Source organism: Filicampus tigris, chromosome 7 (assembly GCF_054856515.1).
Source record: "Filicampus tigris isolate MCC_2025a chromosome 7, RoL_Ftig_1.0, whole genome shotgun sequence".
In the NCBI taxonomy this organism is placed as follows: Eukaryota; Metazoa; Chordata; class Actinopteri; order Syngnathiformes; family Syngnathidae; genus Filicampus; species Filicampus tigris.
In genome coordinates this window covers 15,817,501-15,840,971 of record NC_141223.1, presented here as the reverse complement: position 1 = coordinate 15,840,971, position 23,471 = coordinate 15,817,501, and the positions used below count along the sequence as shown (strand labels likewise).

At 42.1% G+C, this 23,471-nt stretch overlaps 1 protein-coding gene across 5 annotated transcripts in view; it reads left to right on the top strand.

The window, feature by feature from the left end:
• slc8a2b (solute carrier family 8 member 2b) overlaps positions 1-23,471 on the top strand; it is an 80,499-nt gene that overhangs the window by 55,243 nt on the left and 1,785 nt on the right. For 4 of the 5 annotated variants that reach the window (XM_086035540.1, XM_086035541.1, XM_086035539.1 and 1 more), the window contains 14 exons: positions 1,425-1,847; positions 4,504-4,641; positions 5,102-5,329; positions 6,005-6,385; positions 9,253-9,378; positions 9,499-9,694; positions 10,639-10,769; positions 10,831-11,204; positions 11,343-11,446; positions 12,760-12,777; positions 14,048-14,172; positions 16,905-17,004; positions 18,845-19,117; positions 19,702-23,471. The exon at positions 19,702-23,471 is cut by the window's right edge and continues 1,785 nt beyond it. In XM_086035540.1, the coding sequence (XP_085891666.1) occupies positions 1,482-1,847; positions 4,504-4,641; positions 5,102-5,329; positions 6,005-6,385; positions 9,253-9,378; positions 9,499-9,694; positions 10,639-10,769; positions 10,831-11,204; positions 11,343-11,446; positions 12,760-12,777; positions 14,048-14,172; positions 16,905-17,004; positions 18,845-19,117; positions 19,702-20,078 (2,937 nt within the window). In that variant the 5' untranslated portion in view covers positions 1,425-1,481 and the 3' untranslated portion in view covers positions 20,079-23,471. The remainder of the gene's footprint in view (positions 1-1,424; positions 1,848-4,503; positions 4,642-5,101; positions 5,330-6,004; positions 6,386-9,252; positions 9,379-9,498; positions 9,695-10,638; positions 10,770-10,830; positions 11,205-11,342; positions 11,447-12,759; positions 12,778-14,047; positions 14,173-16,904; positions 17,005-18,844; positions 19,118-19,701) is intronic. The other variant, XR_015087440.1, reaches the window with a different exon arrangement.

The following is a 23,471-nucleotide window of genomic DNA, read 5'->3' as shown; positions in this document are numbered from 1 at the left end:
TTTTAATGTCATTTTGACCATTTTGAGTGGTCCTTCACAGACTATTAACTTGTCCCAGAGATTTTATCCAATTGCTACCAAATCTGAACCACACACTACTGGGCAGATGGGCTACATTAAATTGCAAGGGCTTCAAGGTTTTGTCACAGTTTGTAAGCAGAGTATGGTGGCAAACGTAACTGAGCTAAAAAATGAAAGGGGCGGGGGGTAAGTATAACCTCTCAAAATTCTTTGAAAATTTTGTCACCAGTCAAATCAACCTCAATGAAACGTGAGTGCTTCTCTTAAAACTTCAAAAGGGCCAGGGAGTATCTCCCTGCTTGCTGCTCAAATGAGTCATGACATACGTGCCTCTTTAAATTACATTGTTACTCATTGAAAGGATGGATGGCACTTGCACACTTCACCCATTTAATGGATGACAATAAAAGAACACATTTCATTTGTTGTTGCTCTTTTTCTTTTCTTTTTTCTTTCTTCATTTTTTTGTGCATACCTACTGTTAATAATTTTCCCAAACTGCATGGAGACCTCAAGTCAGGATGTTATAATACTGAGGTGATGTCACCACAAAATATTTTTATTAGGTTGCACCAAGACTCTAGTCGGTGGTCCAACTGGGTAGGATTTGGATAACAATTGAGTTGTTCTGTGTCAAATTTGACCCCAGTCTACTGAAATGGATTGATTTACCAGTGTGTGTTGAATTAGGAAAAATGGTGCGCATGCTGAGAATCTTGAAACTGTAAAACTGTACTGCATATTCTTTATGGGACAGTAGTAACAGTGTTCAAGTACCCGCAGAAACAGTCCCAAGAATTGTCTGTGTGCCCACCAAGTACCCGCAGAAACATGTATCTGTTGATCTTTGAACTGTCTTGGGGGACTCTCCAAACAGTAAAAGAGTCATATGTACATGTGTATTTTTATGGGACAGTCAGTAGCAGTGTTTGGGGGTAGGGGAGGTCGGGGATTTGAAACAGTCCAGAGAACTGTGTTGCCACCACATTTGCATAGGTACCTGCAGGAACAAGCACCTGTTAGTTTTTGAAGGGACAATCTTGAAAAACAGTGAAAGAGTAAAGCAGCAAGAATGCTCAGTTATAATAAATATATGGAACCACAGCCACACAGATGTAGCCAATCAAAATATGTTTTCCCTTTCCTTCTGAAAGATTGATTTAGGATTATTAATCCATTTACTAATGTCAGGCAGGCTATTAATACATTTATTGTTTAATATTTAATACATTCTGAAAAGCTGTGTAGTTCCTGATCTGATATGGAGAATTATTATGAGGATTTTCTTGGCGTGGATCAAAATTGTTTGCAACCATACTTTGTGTGCATTGAAATACTTTAATCATAATAATGTTCTTGAGGTATTTATTGACGTGTTTATTTTCTTTGCTTCTGTCTTGAAGGTGAACTAGCGTCTTAGCCTGCTGCCCTCCTCCGCGTGCCCTCCGGGTAGTGCCGCCATGTCTTGCCTCGCCCTACCCGACTCCCTCCTCCTCCTCCTCTTCGCCCTCCTCTTCCTCTCCTCGGTGCCACCCTGCCAGTCCGAGTCCCAGCGCGGGGGGGTGGTCTCGACCTCCATCCTGCCCTCTTCCCTACCTTCCGCTGGGCCATATGGAAACAGCAGCGTTCCGGCCAAGGGCAAGTGCGACGACGTGACGGTGTGCAAGCCGGGCATCCTGCTGCCCGTCTGGAGGCCCATCCGGCCCGGCCTCGGGGAACAAGTGGCTCGGGCGGTGGTCTACTTTGTGTCCCTCATGTACATGTTCCTGGGCGTATCGATCATCGCCGACCGCTTCATGGCGTCCATCGAGGTGATTACATCACAGGTGAGGTCATCTTTATTTACACACTTTATGGTGCATTGCTTCAAAATTGAGCATTTTGACCAGTGCGACCGACCATACACCCACAAAGTGTCAAGGAGCCATGCCCGAAAACTCACAGGAAGTCAGACATTTTGGCTTGAAGCAGCCATTTACAGTCCTTTTGGCCATTTCCAGGGATCATTCAAACGTATCCTAGAGTTTGCCCCATTGTTACCAAATTTTCACATGAATACTAGAGAGATATGTCTCAAAATTTTACAAAAATTTGATTTTCACCATTAACCGGTTTTACATGGACACTTTTTTTGTTATTCTGATTGAAATCATTCCAAATGAAGATCTCTGGTCACCTGTTTTGTTTACATGTCACGTGATCTATTCCGATCTGCCATTTACATGTTCCACTACGTTACTCGGATCAACTGTGTTACAGCCCTGTGACACGAGGACATCAGTGTAAACATCACTTGATTTATCAAGATCAAGTTCATTCATTTATTGAGCAAAGAAGTTGTGATATTTTTAACACTTTTATGAAAGCAACATCTTGATAAAAACAAGTTCCAAGTATTTTAAAACTTTTTTTTTTCAAAATTTGTTCTTGCACTTAAATAGGAAGTCCATCCAAAAATTCTCTTTACAAGAATATGTTTTATGCAGGCCCACTAGTCGAAACATGGCATTCTGATTAATATTGCGTTTGCGGAATATGAGTTAAGCAGTAAAATCCACCCATTTTTGTCCATCTCAGGGGGAGGCCATTTTGACACTTGCTGTTGACTGAAAATGACGTCACAGTTGCTCAGGACTCAGATAACAACCAATCACTGCTCAGCTTTATAAAACAGGTGACTTGTGATTGGTCGTTACCTGGGCCCTGAGCAACTGTGCCAAAATGGCCGCCCGCTGAGATGGCTAAAAATTGGTGGATTTTCCTGCCTAACTCAGATTCCTCAAACGCAATATTAATCACTATGCCACGTTTAGACTAGTCAAGGCGCATAAAACATATTGCAAAGAATTTTTTGGTGTTGACCTCCCCTCTAATGTTGGCTTGCGATTCTGCAGTTTTGTGTCATCCTTGAATGGTCATTTTTATGCAAGAGAGCGCTCTGCACTGGAAAAAAAAATCACAGTATGTGGTTAGTGTGTTGTTTGCTTCAAACGCTATGTTGGTGAATAGTGGCTCTTTTATACATGCATTAAGAAATATATAATGAAATATATTAAGAGCATCCATCCATCCATTATCGACACCGCTTATCCTCACAAGGGTCGCGGGGATATTAAGAGCATGTTTGTGTGTATTTTTTCCCTATTTGATATGGCGTTTTTGTCATACATCTGGTTAGAAAGTGTGTCGTTCTATGTGTAGCACTGATGAGAAATTGTGGCAGACTTCATCATATAGTCCGAGCTTTTGATGATCCACCATACAATACAAAATTCAAACACACAATTTTATGTCTTGTAAAAAAAAAGAAGACATTGTACTTTACATACCAAGATAGATAGATAACGTGGCAGCTGCTGCCTTAGTTAGAAATTGAGCCACCTTGTGATCACAAAAATGCAATTGTTTGCGGTTCCTTGCAACATGGTATTCAAAAATAACCTTGGGCAATGAGCCACATGCTGCTTGGATCCATTTGAGCATATACTTATGCAGCCAAATATGGTTCACAAATATCATTTATTATTCATTATTATTGAGCCTTTTTAGTCTGGTCGGCAGGACTACGCTACAATGAGAAACAAAACAGGAACCTATTCGATTAATTGGACATGTTTATTTCAAGAGACACTATATAATGAGCAAGACTGGTATATGAGTAACTGTTCATTCATACTGCAGTTCTTTATAAACTGTTTGTCATCCCGTTACACTACTGTAACATACAGTACACTATATTGCCAAATGTATTCACTCGCCTGCCTCACATGAATTTAAGTGACATCCCATTCCTAATCCATAGAGTTCAATATGACACGGATCCACACTTTACAGCTATAACAGCTTCAACTCTTCTGGGAAAGCTGTCCACAAAGGAGTTTAGGAGTATGTTTATAGGAATTTCTCACCATTTTTCCAGAAACGCATTTGTGAGATCACATAATGAAGTTGGACAAGAAGGCCAGGTTGTCACTCTCCACTTTCAACCCAAAGGTGTTCTATCGGGTTGAGGTCAGGACTCTGTGCGGGCCAGTCGAGTTTTCCCGCACCATACTCTGTCATCAATGTCTTTATCAACCTTGCTTTGTGCATTGGCACACAGTTATGTTTGAAGAGGAAGGGGCCAGCTCCAAACTGTTCCCACAAAGTTTGGAACATGGAATTGTCCAAAATCTCTTGGTATGCTAAATGCTTCAGTGTGTTCAGCAAAATTAAAAAAAAAAGAAAAAAAACATAACCAAAAAAAAAGATTTGTTTTTTGGCGGGGAGGATTAATGGCATTTCAATTAATTTACAAGTGCATGACTGATTTCATACAAATACCCCTGCATATGCTATTTACTGCTCATACACTTCTAGATAGATACAATCTGACTTTTGCTGCCTTGTGGTTGTGACATGAATACTAAAATAAAGTTAAATCCTATCCAAACTATTTGGTAGGCACGCTTATATTATTGTGTGTATGTGTTTGTCTAACAGGAGAAGGAGGTGACCATCACCATGCCAAACGGGGAAACATCAGTCGCAACAGTTCGAATCTGGAACGAAACAGTGTCTAATCTGACGCTAATGGCTCTGGGCTCCAGTGCACCGGAGATCTTGCTGTCAGTCATCGAGGTACACACACACGCGCACGCAACTCATAAGTAAGCAAGTTAAAGGTGGACTTTTTTCCCCTTTGTGTCTCATTATCAAGACAGGTATTGCGTTTAACTGTAAAAAAATTATTTATGTTTTCACTTAAATGGTAAATCAACCCAAACATATTTGGGAGGAAAAATGGGAGGAATAACTCATATTCCACAAACGCAATATTAATCAGAATGCCGTGTTTCAACTAGTGGGCCTGTTGGGGACATATTCTTGAAAAAAATATGTTTGGATTGATTTCCCCTTTAAGTACACATGGCAGAGTTTTACTTTTACTTGCTTACTTTTACTGAGTTGTATCAATACTTGTACCTAGTCATTTTAGCAGATTATTATTTTTTTACACAATTAACTGTACTTTGCTTGACTACTTTTCCTACCTCTGCTTATTTGCAAATAATCATCAATTTTGTCACCATCTCTGCAGGTGTGCGGTCACGAATTCAACGCGGGAGAGTTGGGACCGGGCACCATCGTGGGCAGCGCCGCCTTCAACATGTTTGTGATTATTGGCATTTGCGTCTGGGCCATCCCCCAGGGCCAGGTGCGCAAAATCAAACACCTGCGGGTCTTCTTCATCACGGCCTTCTGGAGCATCTTCGCCTACATCTGGCTCTACCTCATCCTGTCTGTCATGTCGCCCGGCGTGGTCGAGGTGAATTGGACTAGGACGCCTTTATGGTTTGAGCATTTATTTAATATCCTTGATATCCATCTACTAGTATGCGCTTTGTCCTCACTAATAAGACAGTTCAGCACACTAGTAGAATGACTGTGTTTTACTAGTACCTGTAACTGGAGTTTCTACTAGTTAACATCTAGCGCTCTGCTAGTAGTAATAGTAGCACGAAGATGTCAATTAGTGCACAGTTTTGCCTCACTAGTAACATGTCCTGCCAATGTGCACAATTGTCCCACAGTAGTGGAAAAAACATTTCTGGTAATACACAATCGTACTAGTGTACTGAATTAACTAATGAACTGGATATCAAGGATAGTGAATACATGCTAAAGCATTTTTCAAAATAATTTACAAATGAGGTTGAATTGCATAGTAGTAAGCCAAAATGGGCACTACCAGTGGAAAACACTTTAGACAAATTTCAAACACATGCACAGCCCTCCAATTTCTGTCAATCAAATACAAACACACCTTCAACCTGCTGTCATTCAAACACAGACACGCCTCACCAGTCACTTCCTGTCAAACACAGACTGCTAAGCTTTCTCTTTTAGATATGAAGACTTTTGTCCTATTAATCAAAGGAGTCACATTCATGTAATCATGGTTGAAACACAACATAATTTGGACTGTTCTCCCATGTCTCAGGTGTGGGAGGCCTTGGTGACCCTATTATACTTCCCAGTGTGCGTCATCCTGGCCTGGATCGCCGATCGCCGGCTGCTCTTCTACAAATACATGGGCAAGCGCTACCGTGCCGACAAACGCCACGGCATTGTCGTGGAGATGGAAGGAGACCTGACGCCCAATAAGGGTGGCATGGAGATGATTGTGGACGGCAAGTTCCCGCCACGTGGGGGTGCCGTAGTCCCCGCTGAGAATTACGGCGGAGATGGCACAGCGGCCAATAACGTGGGCGCGGCGACGGCCGGGTCCCCGTCCACGGGCGCTGGTGGCATGCTGCCAAAGTCCAACAGCGCCTTGGTCAATATGGAGAGCAGTCGGGAGCTGGACGAAAGCCGCAAGGAGGTGGGAGGCCTACATCACAGAACACATATTGCTTGTTGAAAACTCTTCTCCTTGGCTGTGTAGGGAATCCCTCCCTAACCACTATATACTGCTGTTGGAATGTGTCATGAGGATAAGGTTATCCCCTACTTTCAGGCCTCAATGTATCATACAATGCATTTTGAAAGATAGTGAATAACACTGGTCACTAGAAAATCAGATATATAGGGTCATTCACATATAATTCTATTAATAACAGTAAAGACACTTTCAAATGTTTTTTTCCATTTAAAATTTTTTTTTTCTAGCACTTTATGACACCTTGGTTTAAAAAAAGCGTAAATGTCTACCATGCTGAACCACCCACTAGTTTCAGAAAGTTATTTTAAATGTTAGTCCATAACATTAAAGACAGTTAAGAGATAAAACTAATTTCATGGCAGTCCAATGCAAACGTAATCTGAACAAGATTTTTTTTTTTTTAAACTTGTATGGGAAAAATCTTAAAATATGACTTAAATTTTTGCACAGCTTTGTGGCTAGAACTCAGTGACAGAGCAAATGTGGTAGCCACCTGAAATACACTTCATGCATAACAGTAAAGACAAAAGTGCATAAAGCCATAAACAGCTTCACAGCGAACATGTGAGTTGCACCTCACGTGTTAGTCTTCAACTTTGCTGATAAAAGAAATAGATGAGCCGAACTACCAATTAAAGCCATTGCTGTCATGGCCTGACTGTGAGTTCAGTTTTTGACTTTAGTTTCATGTTTTTCTTTGCGTTCCTTTGGCTGTTTGTCTCGTTAAGTTACTGGGTCCACCTGTGCTTGTCATCCCAGTCCCTGGTGTTAGATAATCAGCTCCCTCCAACACTTTGTGGCCCTTCCATGGGTTCCTCGTTGTCTTACATTTGTCGGTATTTAGTTCCCTGCTTTCTCTCAGGCCTTGTCGGTTTGTTGTCAATTGCCATTTGTCAAAGTCAAGTCTATTCCTAGTGTGAAACCCTTGAGGGAAAAACAAAGACGAGAGAAAGGTTCTGTCCCCGTATTGTTCCAGTGGTATGATTACTTCATTCAACTGCCAAGGCTGGATGTTTGGGAGCGAGTAACCAGACCTGATAAGCGGGAGATGAGCAGTTCATGGAAAGCACTCCTGCCACTTTTGATGATAATTGCTCTTTACATAAGTCAGTACTCGGACACAGATGTTCAAGTAATAATGTAGAAGTGTGATAATTTCTACTTTTTAAAATATTTTGCAATAAGAACGGCACTGCAAAATGTTTTGTTTCCTTTTTTGAAATAAAAACCACAGTAGAATAAGAATCTTTGTATGATTTATTCATGACTTTTATACAATTTGTATATATATGTTTTCGATTTTCCTATCTAACCTTGTACAGAATGGAATGGCATCATCAGATCCGGTGAATCTGTCATGGTCTATCTTTGAAATTGATTTTTGCCATTAGTTTAATCTTATTCCTTGTGTTCCTTTGTCTGTCTCGTTAAGTTATTGGGTTCACCCCTGTCCCTAATGTTAGCCAATGAGGTCCCTCAAGCCCTTTGTGTCTTGTCCAGGTGTTCCCTGTTGTCTAGTCAATTTGTTCTTATTAGTTCCCTGCTTTCTTTCAGTCCTTGACGGTTAGTTGTCTCTTGTGCTAGCGCCAGTGCTAGCGCCAGTGCTAGCGCTGTTGTTTTGGTATTATTCCAATGCTTTGTTTTTCCTTTTTCTTTTCTTTTAATTAAATACAGTACTTTATATTGCACTTCATTTTCGCTTCCTACCTCCGTGTTTTGGGTCCACAGCCACGCATCCCGTGACACATTGCACATCTTTACATTCATAATACCTGTAAAGACATGCAATTTTTCTGACACATTCACAAATTCATACATACCTCCAAATAACGCCATCTATTTTCTGTTTGCCATTGCGTGAATGAAAAATGGCTGCCACGCCCTATTACTTCAGATCACAGATCCCTCTGGTGTATTGTGGCTCCCTCTGGTGACATTAAAGACAGATTCTAACGTAACTTAACGGCAGGCCAAAACGAATTAGTCCCAGGACAGCTATTTGTAAGTAAGGGATGAGTGAACAATTTGGAACACAGCCATTGTAATTTTTCTTGTGGTGACACACTCAACTCAACTCATCTCAAACGCTCTATTTGTGTCCGGCAACAACGCCATATTCAGGTTACTTCTTAATTGGCTATCCTTCTGTTTCACGTCACAATCACGGAATATGTGGCAAGGCCCAACTTGGTGTTGACAACACTAAAGGATTTGCCATCACAAATGTTGAACAGATTCTACAATTGTTTTACAAACAGATTAAATTAACCTACACTGTATATTAAACACATCTCAAACCGCAGGGTAATCAATCAGGATAATTTTTCAGAGAAATCCGTGAGGCTGGCCTTATCTGACTGTGAGGGAAATAAAAGGGTCACTTTTTTTTCTGATTGTCAGTATGTTGGTGTGACAACGGTTTCAATCTGGAATGGAACTTTAAGTGGGCCCCATAGTACTAAAACAGACATGGTTATGTGTCAAGATAGCGTTCGTCTCATGTCACTTATATAAGCTTGTTTTCCTCAAGTTGGTTAATTAGAATGGATTTCTTATTTTATTTCTGAATTCATATTTAACTTTTATTTTCAATGTTGTTTTTAGCTGAGTTTTTGGATTCACAATTAGCTTAGCTTTTTTTTAACCTCATCGACCAATGACCTGGCTCGTAGTTCCATTTTTACAATCAGATGTTTCCCTTGCACACAAAGGTTTACCCACTCCTGTGTTAAGATGTCAAAAATTGGTACGTGAAACTGTCCAGTCGACAAAGAATCTCAAATGCGTGTTTTGAACACCCCTTCAAGGTCATTCGCATCCTGAAGGAGCTGAAGCAAAAGTATCCAGACAAAGAATTGGATCAGCTGGTGGAGCTAGCCAACTACTACGCCCTGTTGCACCAACAAAAGAGTCGAGCCTTCTACCGCATACAGGTGACACTCCTGTGACCTGTGCCCGTGCAGCACACCTGTTTGGGGTCCCACCACCTCCACCACAATCAACGTTAAGCTCACACGGCCTCCTCCTTCTTTTCTCTTCTCTGTTCCCTCAAGGCAACGCGCATGATGATCGGAGCCGGTAATGTCCTGAAGAAGCACGCCGCCGACCACGCTCGCCGCGTTGTGGTCACCGACGAGGAGGCGCCGGAAGATGACGACCTGGCCGTGTGCAGCCGCATCTCTTTTGAAAGTGCTCACAGCCAATGCATGGAGAACTGTGGCATTCTCACGCTGGCTGTTACATGCCAAGGTAGGGAAAAGAAAAGTAGGGCTTTAATTGTGTTTTAATTACCGTACCATAAATTGTCCATCCATTTTCCATAGCATTTGTCGTCATTCCAAGGAACACCCTTGGTCACTAGCCAATGTTCGGCCAACAATTAAGTAACGGGGCTTCAGGGGCCCCTAACTTATAATTTGGAGCAAAAGCAGGAAAAGTAAAGGCGCACAACTATCATTTGACTTGTAAAGTAAATATCAACATTTCTTCTCATTTTCACTGTTTTCCAATTAGGAAGCCATTCATGACGGTAACATAATTTCCTGCCTTTTCTACCACAACTGTGGAACCTGTAGATCAGGAGTGCACAAGTCCGATCCAAGGTCCAAGAGAACTCCTATACAGCCTGTTTTACATGTTTCCCTCATCCAACACACCTGAGTGAAATGATCAGAATCGTTCTTCGCTCTTCTGAAGAGCTTGCCGATGAGCTGATCATTTGAATCAGGTGTGTTGGAGGACATATAGACAAACGATTGACTGGCCGCCAGTCAATGCCAACGCAAACAATGGTTGGTTGCTAGTTAGTGATGGGCACATATTTAAAACATAGTGATAAACAAGGGACTAGTCATCAATCAATGTAATGCACATACACACCAACAATGGACTGGTAATCAGTTAATGTCTGTGCAAATATAGACAAAGAAAGGACCGGTCGTCGGTCAATGACAAGGCAAATATTGACAAACAATAGACTGATCACCACTCACATACCGTATAAACAATCAATGGACTGGCACTGGTCCCCCTGCCTCTAATGTAAAGTCGCTACTAGTACCCATTAAAATGTACAAGTTGGGTTTCTGTCAGTCAATACTGAGTCGAATTTTCAGGTAAAAGTCCAACATAGATTTCATCCGATGAAAATGACACGTTACTGACATGATGAATTTCCAACCAAATGCTTTCAGGGGGGCTTGGAGAGAACACCTTCTACATAGACTACAGGACCGAGGACGGTTCAGCCAACGCTGACTCTGATTACGAGTACAGTGAAGGAACGCTGGTCTTCAAACCCGGAGAGACTCGCAAGGAAATTAAGGTAAGAAAAGACAAACCTGACTTTTTATACAGACAACCGCTTCGATACATTCCATCTCCAGGTCGGCATCATCGACGACGACATCTTCGAGGAGGACGAGCACTTCTTCGTGCGGCTGCTCAACCTGCGGGTGGGCGACGCCGAGGGCATGTTCGAAAGCGACGAGGCGGGCGCCGCGCCCAAGGGCCGGCTTGTGGAGCCCCTGGTGGCCACGGTAACCATCCTGGATGACGACCACGCCGGCATCTTCACCTTTGGCGAGCGCATGGTGCGCATCAGCGAGAGCGTGGGCACCATGGAGGTGACAGTGGTGCGCAACTCTGGCGCCCGCGGCACCGTCATCCTGCCGTATCACACCGAGTCGGGCACCGCCAAGGCGGGCGAGGACTACGAGGACGCACAGGGCGAGCTGGAGTTCATCAATGACCAGACAACGTGAGCTAGCCCATTATTGCCAATTTGGGATATTTGATGCAAGATTATGCAACAACTATCAACTTCTTTTTCAAAAAAACACCTCAAAAAAAAAATGTGGGCTAATGATTGAATCTGTGTGTGCATATGCATGTGCAGTCAGACGCTCCAGGTGAGGATAATTGATGACGAAGAATACGAGAAACATGAAAACTTCTTTATTGTCTTGGAGGAGCCACGCTGGCTGAAAAGAGGCATTTCAGGTAAGCAAACACTCTTTCTTGCAGTGACCACACACTAAGCAGATGTCACATTCATTTACCACGCTAAGCACATGCCACATTCAGTTAACATGCTAAGCATTGACTGCACACCTATTTGATCAACTTGCTGAGCATAACCCAACAGACAAAGCACATATAGTCCTCATGTTTGATACATATTGTTCATGCAACAAAGCACACTCAACAATTAAGCTAAAGGGGTAACATGCCAAGAACATGCCAAAATGACTCCATGCTAATGATATACAATACATCCAACATCCACAGCACGTGCTATACAAATAGCACTCAATTTATACGTCTAATAGGTTCAGATGCACCCCACATGGTAAGCATACACCCTACATGCCTAGCAATGCAACCAACATGTTAAACACATATATCCAACATACAAAGCTCATACAGTAGATTGCACTCAGTGCATACATTCAACACAACTACATATATCCAACATGCTAAACCCTTCCAATCACACGAGGCACGTACATCACACAAGCAAAGCACATATAAGCCGCACTCTACGTACATATGGCCAACACTCCAAGCACACACATCTAACATGCTAAGCATGCTCAAACAACATGCAAAGCACATACATGCACATTAAGATTATACACCCAACACACAAAACCAAAACAGGGGTCTTCAATCCTGTTCCTCGGGGGCTGGTTTCCTGGACATTTTCCATCTCTACAGGCCACACACAGGGCACATGCACCCTAAAAAATAAGCACATATGTCTAACACTCTAAGCACGTACAAGCCACACACATCCAACACACTAAGCACATATGAGCCCCACACTTAGGACATACTGTACAGTACACTCTAAACACAGTGCACATACCTCTATGACTATACAAGACATGCATCTAAAGTGGCAAAGCCCATACTTTACGACATACTAAGCACATACAAGGCACGCAATAAGCACATACAAGCAACACACTACCCCCATACCTATATTTCCAGTACACTAAAAACAGATCAAATGTACTAACCACATGCATCTAATACGCTAGGCACATAAAGTGTACAAACCTGGCAAATACAACCAACACACTAATCCTCCAAAAATTGATCCAACACGCTAAACACACAAACCCCACATGTTCAGCACATACTGTAGATCCTATGTGTTCAATAAATACACGCAACACACTACGCACATTCACCCCTACATACACATTCACCCCCTCTAAATAAATGGTTGTGTTGCGGATGAATCGGTTTACATGTATGACCTCTTGTTGGCAATAACTCTCTTTCCTCACTCTTTGTCTTCATCACAGCTCTGCTACTCAGCCAAGGTAAGATGGCTTCTGTCTTGTTGTGCTTTTATATTGCATCTGTCCTCACCTTCTCATTCACTTGTTAGAACAGTGCAGGTACTTTGACTCTGAGCTTTTGACTTGATGTAGTTATGTATGACCCATTGCTTGGTTTATTATCTTCTTCCACTTTTTGTTATGAGCCAAAATTTGAGGTAAGAGCAGGCTTCAGACATGCCGCCGCTTGAGTGACGTGACAAAATGGAGCATTTAAGCTACTGTAATGCATTCACATGTGCGCCACAGTTGCCAGGCACTTTGAACTATTTATTGAATGGAATAAACAGTCAAATGCACAAAAACAAAATGAGAGCACTGGCAAGGAGCTGCTGTAGGCCACAACTCATACACAGCCGATCCAACTCCAGGTCCTGATGTCACTCATTTGGCCAAAGTGTGGCAAGATGGCGCTGAAGCAATATTTTAACAAATAACACATTCTTAAAACATCAGGGTCAAAAGTAACCCAATTGGGTGAAAATGCTAAGCCAGCGCTGGGGTCAAAAGTGATCAAGCCAATAATGGGTTATTTATACCCACATTGGGTTGAAGATTTGATCCAGCACATTGGGTCAATATTTTGATCCAACAAGGGGTAAAAACTACCCAGACTGATTCCTGGTTATCAGCATATCTGTAGTTTAATTGAATACTAATTTTATTACTGACAATTTCTAAGAAGAAGAAGAAGAATCAAATTTCCTCTGTCAGGGGTTGCCACAGCAAGTGACAATGTTTTACACTAGGGGCCCATCTAGCTGCCACCAACATTTGCTAAAAAAATGTTAAATTAAATGTACTTCAAATTCTGGGCACAGCAAATCTGTCAAACATGGCATCCATCTTAAGATCTTCAGCTCCACCCCAAATATATTGTTCAATCCAATCTGCGGGGTTAAAATAGGTAACCTAACCTTGGGTAAAACTATACGAATCTGATGAAAATCCACAGCTGCCCAGCATCAAAACAATCCTGCAATTTTGGGTGTGCAGAGGATAACTTCCTCCCCAAAAAATAGGCAAATATGCGAATATGCGGCATTCACTGTATCACTTCATCATTATTATTATCACAGTGAATGCACCATGTGGAGAAAAATATGTCGACAGAAGCCTGCTAATGGCATCCTGCTGCTCGGCCTTTATCATCATAATAATGCAGGGTAACCCGCTGTTTAACACTGACTTGATCATAATTTAATAGAGCATATCTGAAACATGCTCACATGGCCTTAAATTCCACTTTCAGAGGGGTCCGAGGGTCACCTGAGCGCCGAGGAGGAGGAAGCCCGGAGGATTGCCGAGATGGGCAAGCCCATCCTGGGGGAACACAGCCGGTTGGAGGTGGTCATCGAGGAGTCCTATGAGTTCAAGGTGCAGTATTCACAAGTCTTTTATTTGAACATTGTAGATGTAAATCCACGGAATGTTCGATAATGCGTGGTTATGTACAATATTGTTTCCAGAGATGGGAATATATATACAGGAAGTCCTCAATTTATAAATGACTTCCGTTCCTACACTGGCGATGTAACCTGAATTTCCCCGTATGTCGGATTTCACCATTAAAGTTGATAATGACATCAAAATGCTTCGTATGAAAAAACGAAACTACATTAAAATAAAAACATAAGATGCTGTACTTAGCATTACTGCTGAGAGGTGGAGAAGAAGAAGAGAAGGGTAAAAAGGCAAACTGCTGGGGCGCACAGACATGAACGAGAAATCTGCACATGCACAACCGCAGGGAATACTGGTCTTTGTAGTACAGGAAGTGCTTGTATGCAGAAGTACACAAGCAGAGGTAAATAAGCTCAGAGACGCAGCACAAAATCACACTTTTGGAGCGAGGAAGAAACCGGCTGCTTCATTCCTGTGGTGAGAGACATGAATATGAAGTGGGTTTTTTTGACAGTTGAAAGTTCGGGACAAAAGAGAAGAGGAAGAGGCACGGCCATCGTAACGTCGAAACGTCGTAGATTATGTACGTCGTAATTCGAGAACTTTCTCTCTCTCTCTCTCTCTCTCTCTCTCTCTCTCTCTCTATATATATATATATATATATATATATATATATATATATATATATATATATATTACTCCATTTGAATCCTGTGAAAATGAAGATGAGTATTTAAATAGACTTGCTTTTATCAATGCTTTTATCCAAAATAATGTCACCAGCTGTGCTTTTATCGTGGGGGATCTGAATGCTGACATTACTGATTGTAACTCATCATTTGGTAGACACCTGACTCACTTCTGTGAAGATAATAATTTTACCCTGTCAACCAAAGAGCTCCGGCCCCTCAGACAGCTACTCTGGCCAATTGATATTCTCACCAGACCATGTGAAGTGAGGTGGGAGTATCTCAGCCCCTTTTGGGGTTAGTAATGGTGTCCGACAGGGGGGAATTCTGTCTCCAATTTTATTCAATTTATATATGGATTATCTGTCGGCTCAACTGAGAGCCTGCAACACTGGCCGCATGGTCGGAGTAGCAGGTCTACAGCAACTCCTTGATATATGTTCTGTGTATGGTGTGCATCATGACACAATATTCAATGCTAGCAAAATTACTGGTTTAATATGTAGAACGAAGGAGGACGAACGCCTTAGCTTTCCCATGGTTCAAGTTGTCTGGAAATAGCCTTGAGGTAATAGAATAAAATATCTTGGTCATTGTGTTATTGATCGAATGTCCGATGATGATAATATCTATAGACAGTGTCGAAAATTGTATGCTCAAGCTAACACTATTGCCCGTAAGTTCAGCCATTGTTCTATTACAGTAAAAGTGTTTTTGTTCAAGACATATTGCACAACACTGTACACTGCTCATCAATGGTCATCTTATAAGAGGAATAGTATTCAACAGCTGCAAGTTGCATATAATGATGCAATGAGAATAATGCCAATGCAGTGCTAGTCAGGTGTTTGTCACTGTTGGAGTGAGGACCTTTAAAGCACTTTTAAGACATTTAATGTTTGAATTCATGCAAAGGCTGGATGCATCTGTGAACAGCATTATAGTGGCTCTCTCAAGCCCCAGTGTGAGCAGTGCGCGATACACATCCAGACTAAGGGTCCACTGGCTGAAATGTCTGTGTACATTTACTGTGGGCTAAATCGTGTATTTATTTTTCTATTTTTTATGTTATTTCTTTTATTTTATGTAAACTCCTGTGTGTTGTTTTATGGACCTCAGTCTGATAATAAAGTTTAAATTGAATTGAATTGAATATATATATATATATATATATATATATATATATATATATATATATATATATATATATATATGGTGTATTATATATTGTGTGGAAGTGTATATATTGTGTAATAATTGCACAATACAAAAACATTTTGCATTGCCACCCTCCCAGTTGAACCGCACATGCCAAAAAACACCACTGATTGTGCAGTGGAAATGACTATAAAGCATGCTATTTAATAATATTATCATAATTTATTATTTATAAGCATATTATTACCAACTATAAAAGTACATATCTTTATCTTGGTTTGGTTTAAAACTATAAAGTGCTGAGGGGAAACTAGTAAAAGCGGTCCGAATTTTTATTTTATGTATAGCTTCTCTGATAACCCGTTGTCGGTCAGTTCGCATCGATCGGTCGCGCCTGCGTCCGCAGAGAAAGCGCCTGGGAAATTGCTGATGTAAAACCTCCCCGCAGCCGTTGTTGTGGTGGTTAATGGCCTTCTCTGCGTGTTGATGACTTATTGATATATCGCCAAAAAGCTCTAACCTCCAGAGCAATTCGTCTCGGCACAAGTAGGTGTTGTTAATATTAGTCTGCGGCATTAATAATGGAATATTTATTGTGTGTCTTATTTGGGGTGGGGCTGAGACAAAGACAATGGATGGATGGATTGGTTGCTAAATGATGAAGACTTCAGCATTAGGTTACAAACGTCTGACAAAAGTTTGGCAAACATTTGCGACCTTGAACGAATCCTAACGTGAACGTGCATTTTTCTACATTCACCAACAGTCGGAAATGTTAACCCCTCAGTGGGATAGGAGCTTCAAGGCTTTTCGGTCTTTTGCACCTTCTTAAAAACTTTCTTGCTTTGTTTTTGACAGAGCACGGTCGACAAGCTCATCAAGAAGACCAACTTGGCGCTGGTCATCGGCACACACTCCTGGAGGGAGCAGTTTGTGGAGGCTGTCACTGTGAGCGCAGGTATTGCAAGTGTGCGCGTGTGTCACACACACACACACAGTGGCTGAAAATAAGTATTTAACATGTTAGAACTAGGGGATTTACTAGCCAAGCGGCTTCTGAAATGGGAAGACAGCAAATTAATTACTTAATGAATGGGCAGGCACTACAGAGAGACAGTTATTTGTACACAAGCACTTGCAAAAGTCACTTTTCTATAATAGGTCGCCTTAAAATGATCTGACCTGCAGTCTTTCTGCAACATCAGCTTTACAGACTACAATTACTGCTGCACCAAGGTACTTGCACTACAATAAAAGAACCATCACGGGACTTTTTAAAATTGCATCCATAGTTTATTCTTGACACTTGTAACCATTCTGAGGAAGCAAACTTGTTTTGTTTTTTTGTGATTGTTGTTTTTTGCCATCTAAATGTTTAAGTAAGCCAGTGCAAGTGGCAATATTTTCTATATTACTGTAATAAACGCAATCGAACACCAAGGGCCTGATTATCCAAGATCCTAGGCTGCTAAATTGTTTACTCACTCTTACATGTTGTGCGCGCTTTTAGATGGCGTGCAGCGCGAAATCTTCTCAGATTGCAGCACAATTGGCAAGAGGTATGAGAATGTTTGGGACCACCCTATTTTTTTGCTATAGGTAGCTCTTGGTTTTACCACTGAACATTTGTGAGAACACCGCAGGCCCAAAATTAAGTGGTCCGCATTAAGTGATAGTGGTCCGCATTTGAAATGGCAGAACCGTGAGATGCCTCTACCAACTCCCAGAATTCATGCCTCCAATCCAAATACAGTTCTGCGCGCACAATGCTGCTGAACTTCATAATGATAATAATAATAATAATAATAAATATTATTATTGTCATTGCGGCACGGTAGTAGACTGGTTAGCACATCCGCCTCACAGTTCAGAGGTCGTGGGTTTGATCCCGGCTCCGGCCTCCCTGTGTGGGGTTTGCATGTTCTCCCCGTGCCGGCGTGAGTTTTCTCTGGGTACTCCGGTTTCCTCCCACATTCCAAAAACATGCTTGGTAAATTGATTGGACTCTCTAAATTGCCCCTATGTGTGATTGTGAGTGCGGATGTTTGTCTCTGTGTGCCCTGCGATTGGCTGGCAACCAAAAAAAGGTATTATCAAGCACTGATAATCTTGCATTTAAATTGTGTATCTAACCATGTGTCAGAGCTCATGATATGAATCTAATCCTAACTTTAATGCATCGTTACAGGCTTAGAGCAATACCTGAAAAGACAAAATGTCTTGATCATTTTTTTGGCCAGATCAAAAACGCTTAGACAGGTGTAAAAGTTCTCTGCTCTCCGTAACACAGTCAACGCGACGCACAGCAGTCCCAGTTTACATCTGTTTTTCAGACGCGGTTTGAAAGTTTAACCACGTTTTGTTTTTTTTCACTTTGTACAAGCTGAATGAATTTATTTGCATCAGGTCATGTCAGTATGTTGCATGTTTGAGTAGAAATGGATCAAATCAATTGCACGGCAGTTGTGCCCATTCGGCCAAATTCTGGATGCACACGGCACCTAAATTTGCTTCCACATCTGTTTTGAGTGTGCAAAAAAGTTTGACCTTTTTTTTTTCCATCTGCATAGCTTTCGTAAGCCGGACCCGATAGTTTTCTTTCAAGTTCATTTCTTGCAAGAGAGCCAAGCCTGTTGTATAAACCTCTTCATTATTGATCTTGTTTGATCCTATCTCCATAGTAAATTCATATCTGGTGGTCAAACTAGCATTATAGTTGCTTTATTACCGCCATCTAGTGGATAAGACAAGTCCTGCAAGCCTCACTGAGCGTCTGTGGCTTCTTCCCTCTGTTTTAGGTGACGATGACGATGAAGAAGGGCGCGAGGAGCACCTGCCCTCCTGCTACGACTACGTCATGCACTTCCTCACCGTCTTCTGGAAGGTTCTGTTTGCCTGCGTGCCACCTACCGAGTACTGGAACGGCTGGGCCTGCTTCGTTGTCTCCATCAGCGTCATCGGCCTGCTTACTGCCGTCATTGGGGACCTGGCGTCGCACTTCGGCTGCACGGTCGGACTGCGAGACTCTGTGACTGCCGTCGTTTTTGTGGCCCTGGGAACCTCCATTCCTGGTAAGTGAAATGAATTTGGATTCTTTGATCTCATGTCAAAGTTGTTCTTGGATAGCTATTCCAAAACCGTTTTGTTCTATATGGTATAAGTCGTGATGTCAAAATTGTGCAACAGGCATTTTGGTGGATTTGTCTTACAATTCGCTGCCACCCACTGGTTATCTGGTTCTGTCAGGTTTTTTTTTTTTTTTTTTTTTTTTTTGATCATCCACCATAGCAGTGTTTTTCAAACTGTGTACCAGTGTGCCGCGAGATATTGTCAGGTGTGCCGTGGGAAATTATCTCATTTGTGTGCCTGTGCAGTCTAGCGCCTGGCAGCGTAATCATGTACCTGTAGTTACTACATTGTAGTACTCTTCCACACCAGTAGATAGCAGCAGCAGCAGGGAGCTAATTGTCTTTGTTTAGAGACAAGCGAATTAGTGACGCATGTTTATCCAAACAGGCCCATGTTTCACACTAAGTATCAATATGAAACATTATAAAATACTTTTTTCTTTGTGTTCATTTAATTCCTATTCAAGACGTTATAATGTAACCACTTCCTACCGAGGTTTGACTCTCTTGTCTTGTTTCACCCGCAGACACATTTGCCAGCAAAGTGGCCGCCATCCAGGACCAGCACGCAGACGCCTCAGTGGGCAACGTGACTGGCAGCAACGCCGTCAACGTCTTCCTGGGGATCGGCGTGGCCTGGTCGGTGGCCGCCATCTACTGGAAGATCGAGGGCAAAGAGTTCAAAGTGAAGCCGGGTTCACTGGCCTTCTCCGTCACGCTCTTCACCATCTTTGCGTTTGTCTGCATGGGCGTGCTACTGTTCCGGCGCCGGCCCTCCATCGGAGGCGAGCTGGGGGGGTCTCGACTCTCCCGTACCCTCACAAGCCTGTTGTTCCTGGGCCTGTGGTTCCTTTACATCCTATTTTCCAGCCTGGAGGCCTACTGCCACATACCCGGCTTCTAAGCAGGAGACACATACAGTACACATTTTAACACACTATACAGTAGGTCTAAAGCAGAGTTTCTCAAACTTCTTGGGTCCAGGGAGAAATGACACTTACCGATAGACATCATTGCCAAGTCTACCCCTGAATGTCATAAGAATTTGTTTTTGAGGAAATAATATTGCCATAACAAGTTAACATTTTTTTTTTTAGAAAAAGGTCGTAATAGTATGAAAGTAAAGTCTTTAAACACTTATAAAGAACAAAGACGTATTTTGTAGGGATAAGAAGTCGTAATCATGCATGAATAAAGTCGTATTTCTCCAAATCCAAGTTTTAATATCATCATATTAAAGTCAAGTTTAACAAGGGAATAAAGTCATATTTTAACAAGTGAATATCTGAAATCCAACTTTATTCTCGCCATATTACACCTTTTATCCTGGAAAAGATGCTTGAATTGTCTTAAAGATTCTATTGTCAAAACACTCCCACATTATTTTGCAGACCTTCACTTATGGCTTTGGGATCCGGGGACACCAGTTTGAGAACCACTGGCTAGAGGGCTCTTTCATGCACACACACACACAAACACGTACACATGTGACATGAATGCATGTATAAAGTGACAGTAAGCATCAGAGGGCAAAAGCAAGTGTTTGGATGCGAGAAGAGCTGGAGTGAATGTAGCGTGGATGCTAAGGAAGCTCATACAGCAAAGAAGATCCATTGGCAAAGGCGAAAAAGAGTGGAATGTTTACAATGACTTTGCTTCTTAAGTGTTTACGCGGCTGGATCAGAAGGAAGGCACTTGTAAATAGAGCCACACACATCCAGAGTGAAATGAAACCCCTCGCCAGTGTGGAATCCATGGGAGGAATCAAAGTGTCGCTCCAGGCTTGCTGTTATCCTGCACGGTTTCCACAGTAACCATATCCACCCCAAGACATGGAGGCAAGGGATTTTTTTAAGCATGTGTAGATAGGTGTGGCAACATCACCTCATATGTGGAAGTTGAACTGTACTGTAAAAAGCCATACTTGCATTTGTGTGTTTACAGCCACCTCACCTGAGGATTCTAGAACAGTGTTTCTCAGAGTGCAGTCAGTCAACCACTGGTGGTCCTCATGAAGAATCTCACGTGGTCCATGGGTAACTTTCCCAACCTTTATTGAGTCAAGGCATATTTACATAAGAAAAATCCCACGGCCCAAAAAAAACAAAAACAAAAAACCCCACTAAAAATATACAGTATATATACATATACTGTATGAAAATAATGATCTTGTCTCAATATGCTCCCATATTTACTTGCTCAGTGTGAAATCTGGGCCTGAGAAACAAAGCTATTATTATTCTGTTGTATGAATGGTAAGGTGGATGCACAATTTATGTTTACCTTTGCCCGGTGTAAGAGCATTTAATTGGTACACCTGTCAGGCTGTCAGGCCTCACACTTGATTAGTTTGGGCTATGCGGCCTTCCTGTGTAGAATTTGCTTGTTGTCCCTGGGCTTATGTGCCTTTTCTGCAGACATTCTGTCTTCTAGGCACACTCACGCGCAAATGCATTGACGACTCAAAATTGCCCATAGGTGTGAATGTGAATGCTTGTTTGATGGTGTGTTTCCTGTGATTGACTGGCAACAGATTCAGGGAGTACGGTCATTTGGGTAAGTAGGCTCCAGTTTATCCAAGGCCCTAATGAGCCAAGAGGTATAGAAAATAGAAGGAAAGATCTGAGGTTCCACTGTATACTGTTGTGGAAGGACAGTAGGCTGTCCACTGGTTTTTACGTAATGACGAAGTGGTCCAGTTCCTGAAAAACTTGGAGAAACACTGATCTAGACTAAATTAGCGCAGCATGAATCCCAATGGAATTCCTTTATCTTGCAGGTAATGCATGGGTGGTCGATTTGTCACATAAAGCCGGGGAATTTTACGTGTTGAAGTACATCTCGTCAGTGGGATCTTTGTCCACGCAATGATTGGTGACACCACCCATACAATGCCTTAAAACAATGTCAGCATCCGGCCTGTTTCTCAAATCGATCTGCGCTCGGGATTCAGGATAAATGGATTTGCTGAGCTAAGGTAGCATGTATGTATGTGGTCTTAAAGGGACTGAGTAACGGTCCCTGAGGCAGCAGTTACTGCATTGCTATTTTCATGTTTAAATCCGATTTCATATCTGTAGTGGTAGTATTAGTTTCTGGATTCAGGTAACACAGCCCGTTGAGGCAGACACTGTATGTGTGGCGCAGTATTGCACAGGATAGTGAGAACATCAATTTACCCTAACCCAAATCCCTTAACCATAGCCGTAAACTAAACCGAACCCGTACCGAACATTGCACAACTCACCGTGAACCCAACACCCTGAGACTACGTTTGCACTATGTACCCGGTGGCCACGGCAGTCCCATTTGCTTGAAACATAGTACGCGTTTTGTCAAGACTTTTCGACGGATGAAACAGGATTGGAGCACGTTTGTTGCCCGACATAATCGAATGCGCTCCAGCTCTCGAGTCGGCGTTAGCGCGCCCCTCGGCACATGTATACTGGAGCCCAATAAGTATTTGATAATACTGTATAAATTTTCTTTTGACACACTAATCCATCTTTTTTACTTTGTATCCAAATGTGCAAAAGAGCCCATTATTCACAGAAAATGCAAACAACATTGCATTGCAGTGCAGAGCAGAGGCAATTTATTACTCTCTCTTGCCACGACGGGCATTGTAGGTAAATTAACACATAACTTATCGTTATAAGAGTTATACTGTAATAAGTGCTGAATGTGAGATCAAGGCATAAGAATATGCTTACCGTCCCACTACAGGAACCGTTTTCAAGTTGTGTTATGTCCTATTACATCCCACTCTACTGTGGCTGATTAGGTTTCTCATCTGCACCGTGGATGCCATGGCAGATTTATTTAGCAAGTTTGAAAATGCCCACTGTGGCCTGAAGCGGGGCTGCCGTGGCTGCCGGAAACAGAGTGAAAACGTACTGTAGCTTTGCACTAACCCTGCCTTTGTATGAACCATTCCTTAAAAATAAGGCTAAACCCCCAACCCAAGGGTTATAAAATCAATTTACCTGAACGTTTACCCCTAATTCTAATCTGCTATTTAAACCCTACCTGGCTGCGGGTCCGAACTATATCCTAACCCAAACACTAACACTGAAGTCCTAACCGTAATCCTAATCCTGCACAGAAGCGTTCAAAGATAAATTCACCCCAACTCAACACTAATACTCATATAACCCTAACCATACTTTAACCCAAAACCCATAACCCTCACCCCTGAGCCAAGAGTTTTTAAGATACTGAAAAATATAGACCACATGCCGGTACAAACTACACAATGTACAGCCATTAGTGTCCAGGTGTGCTTTCCACACTGCAA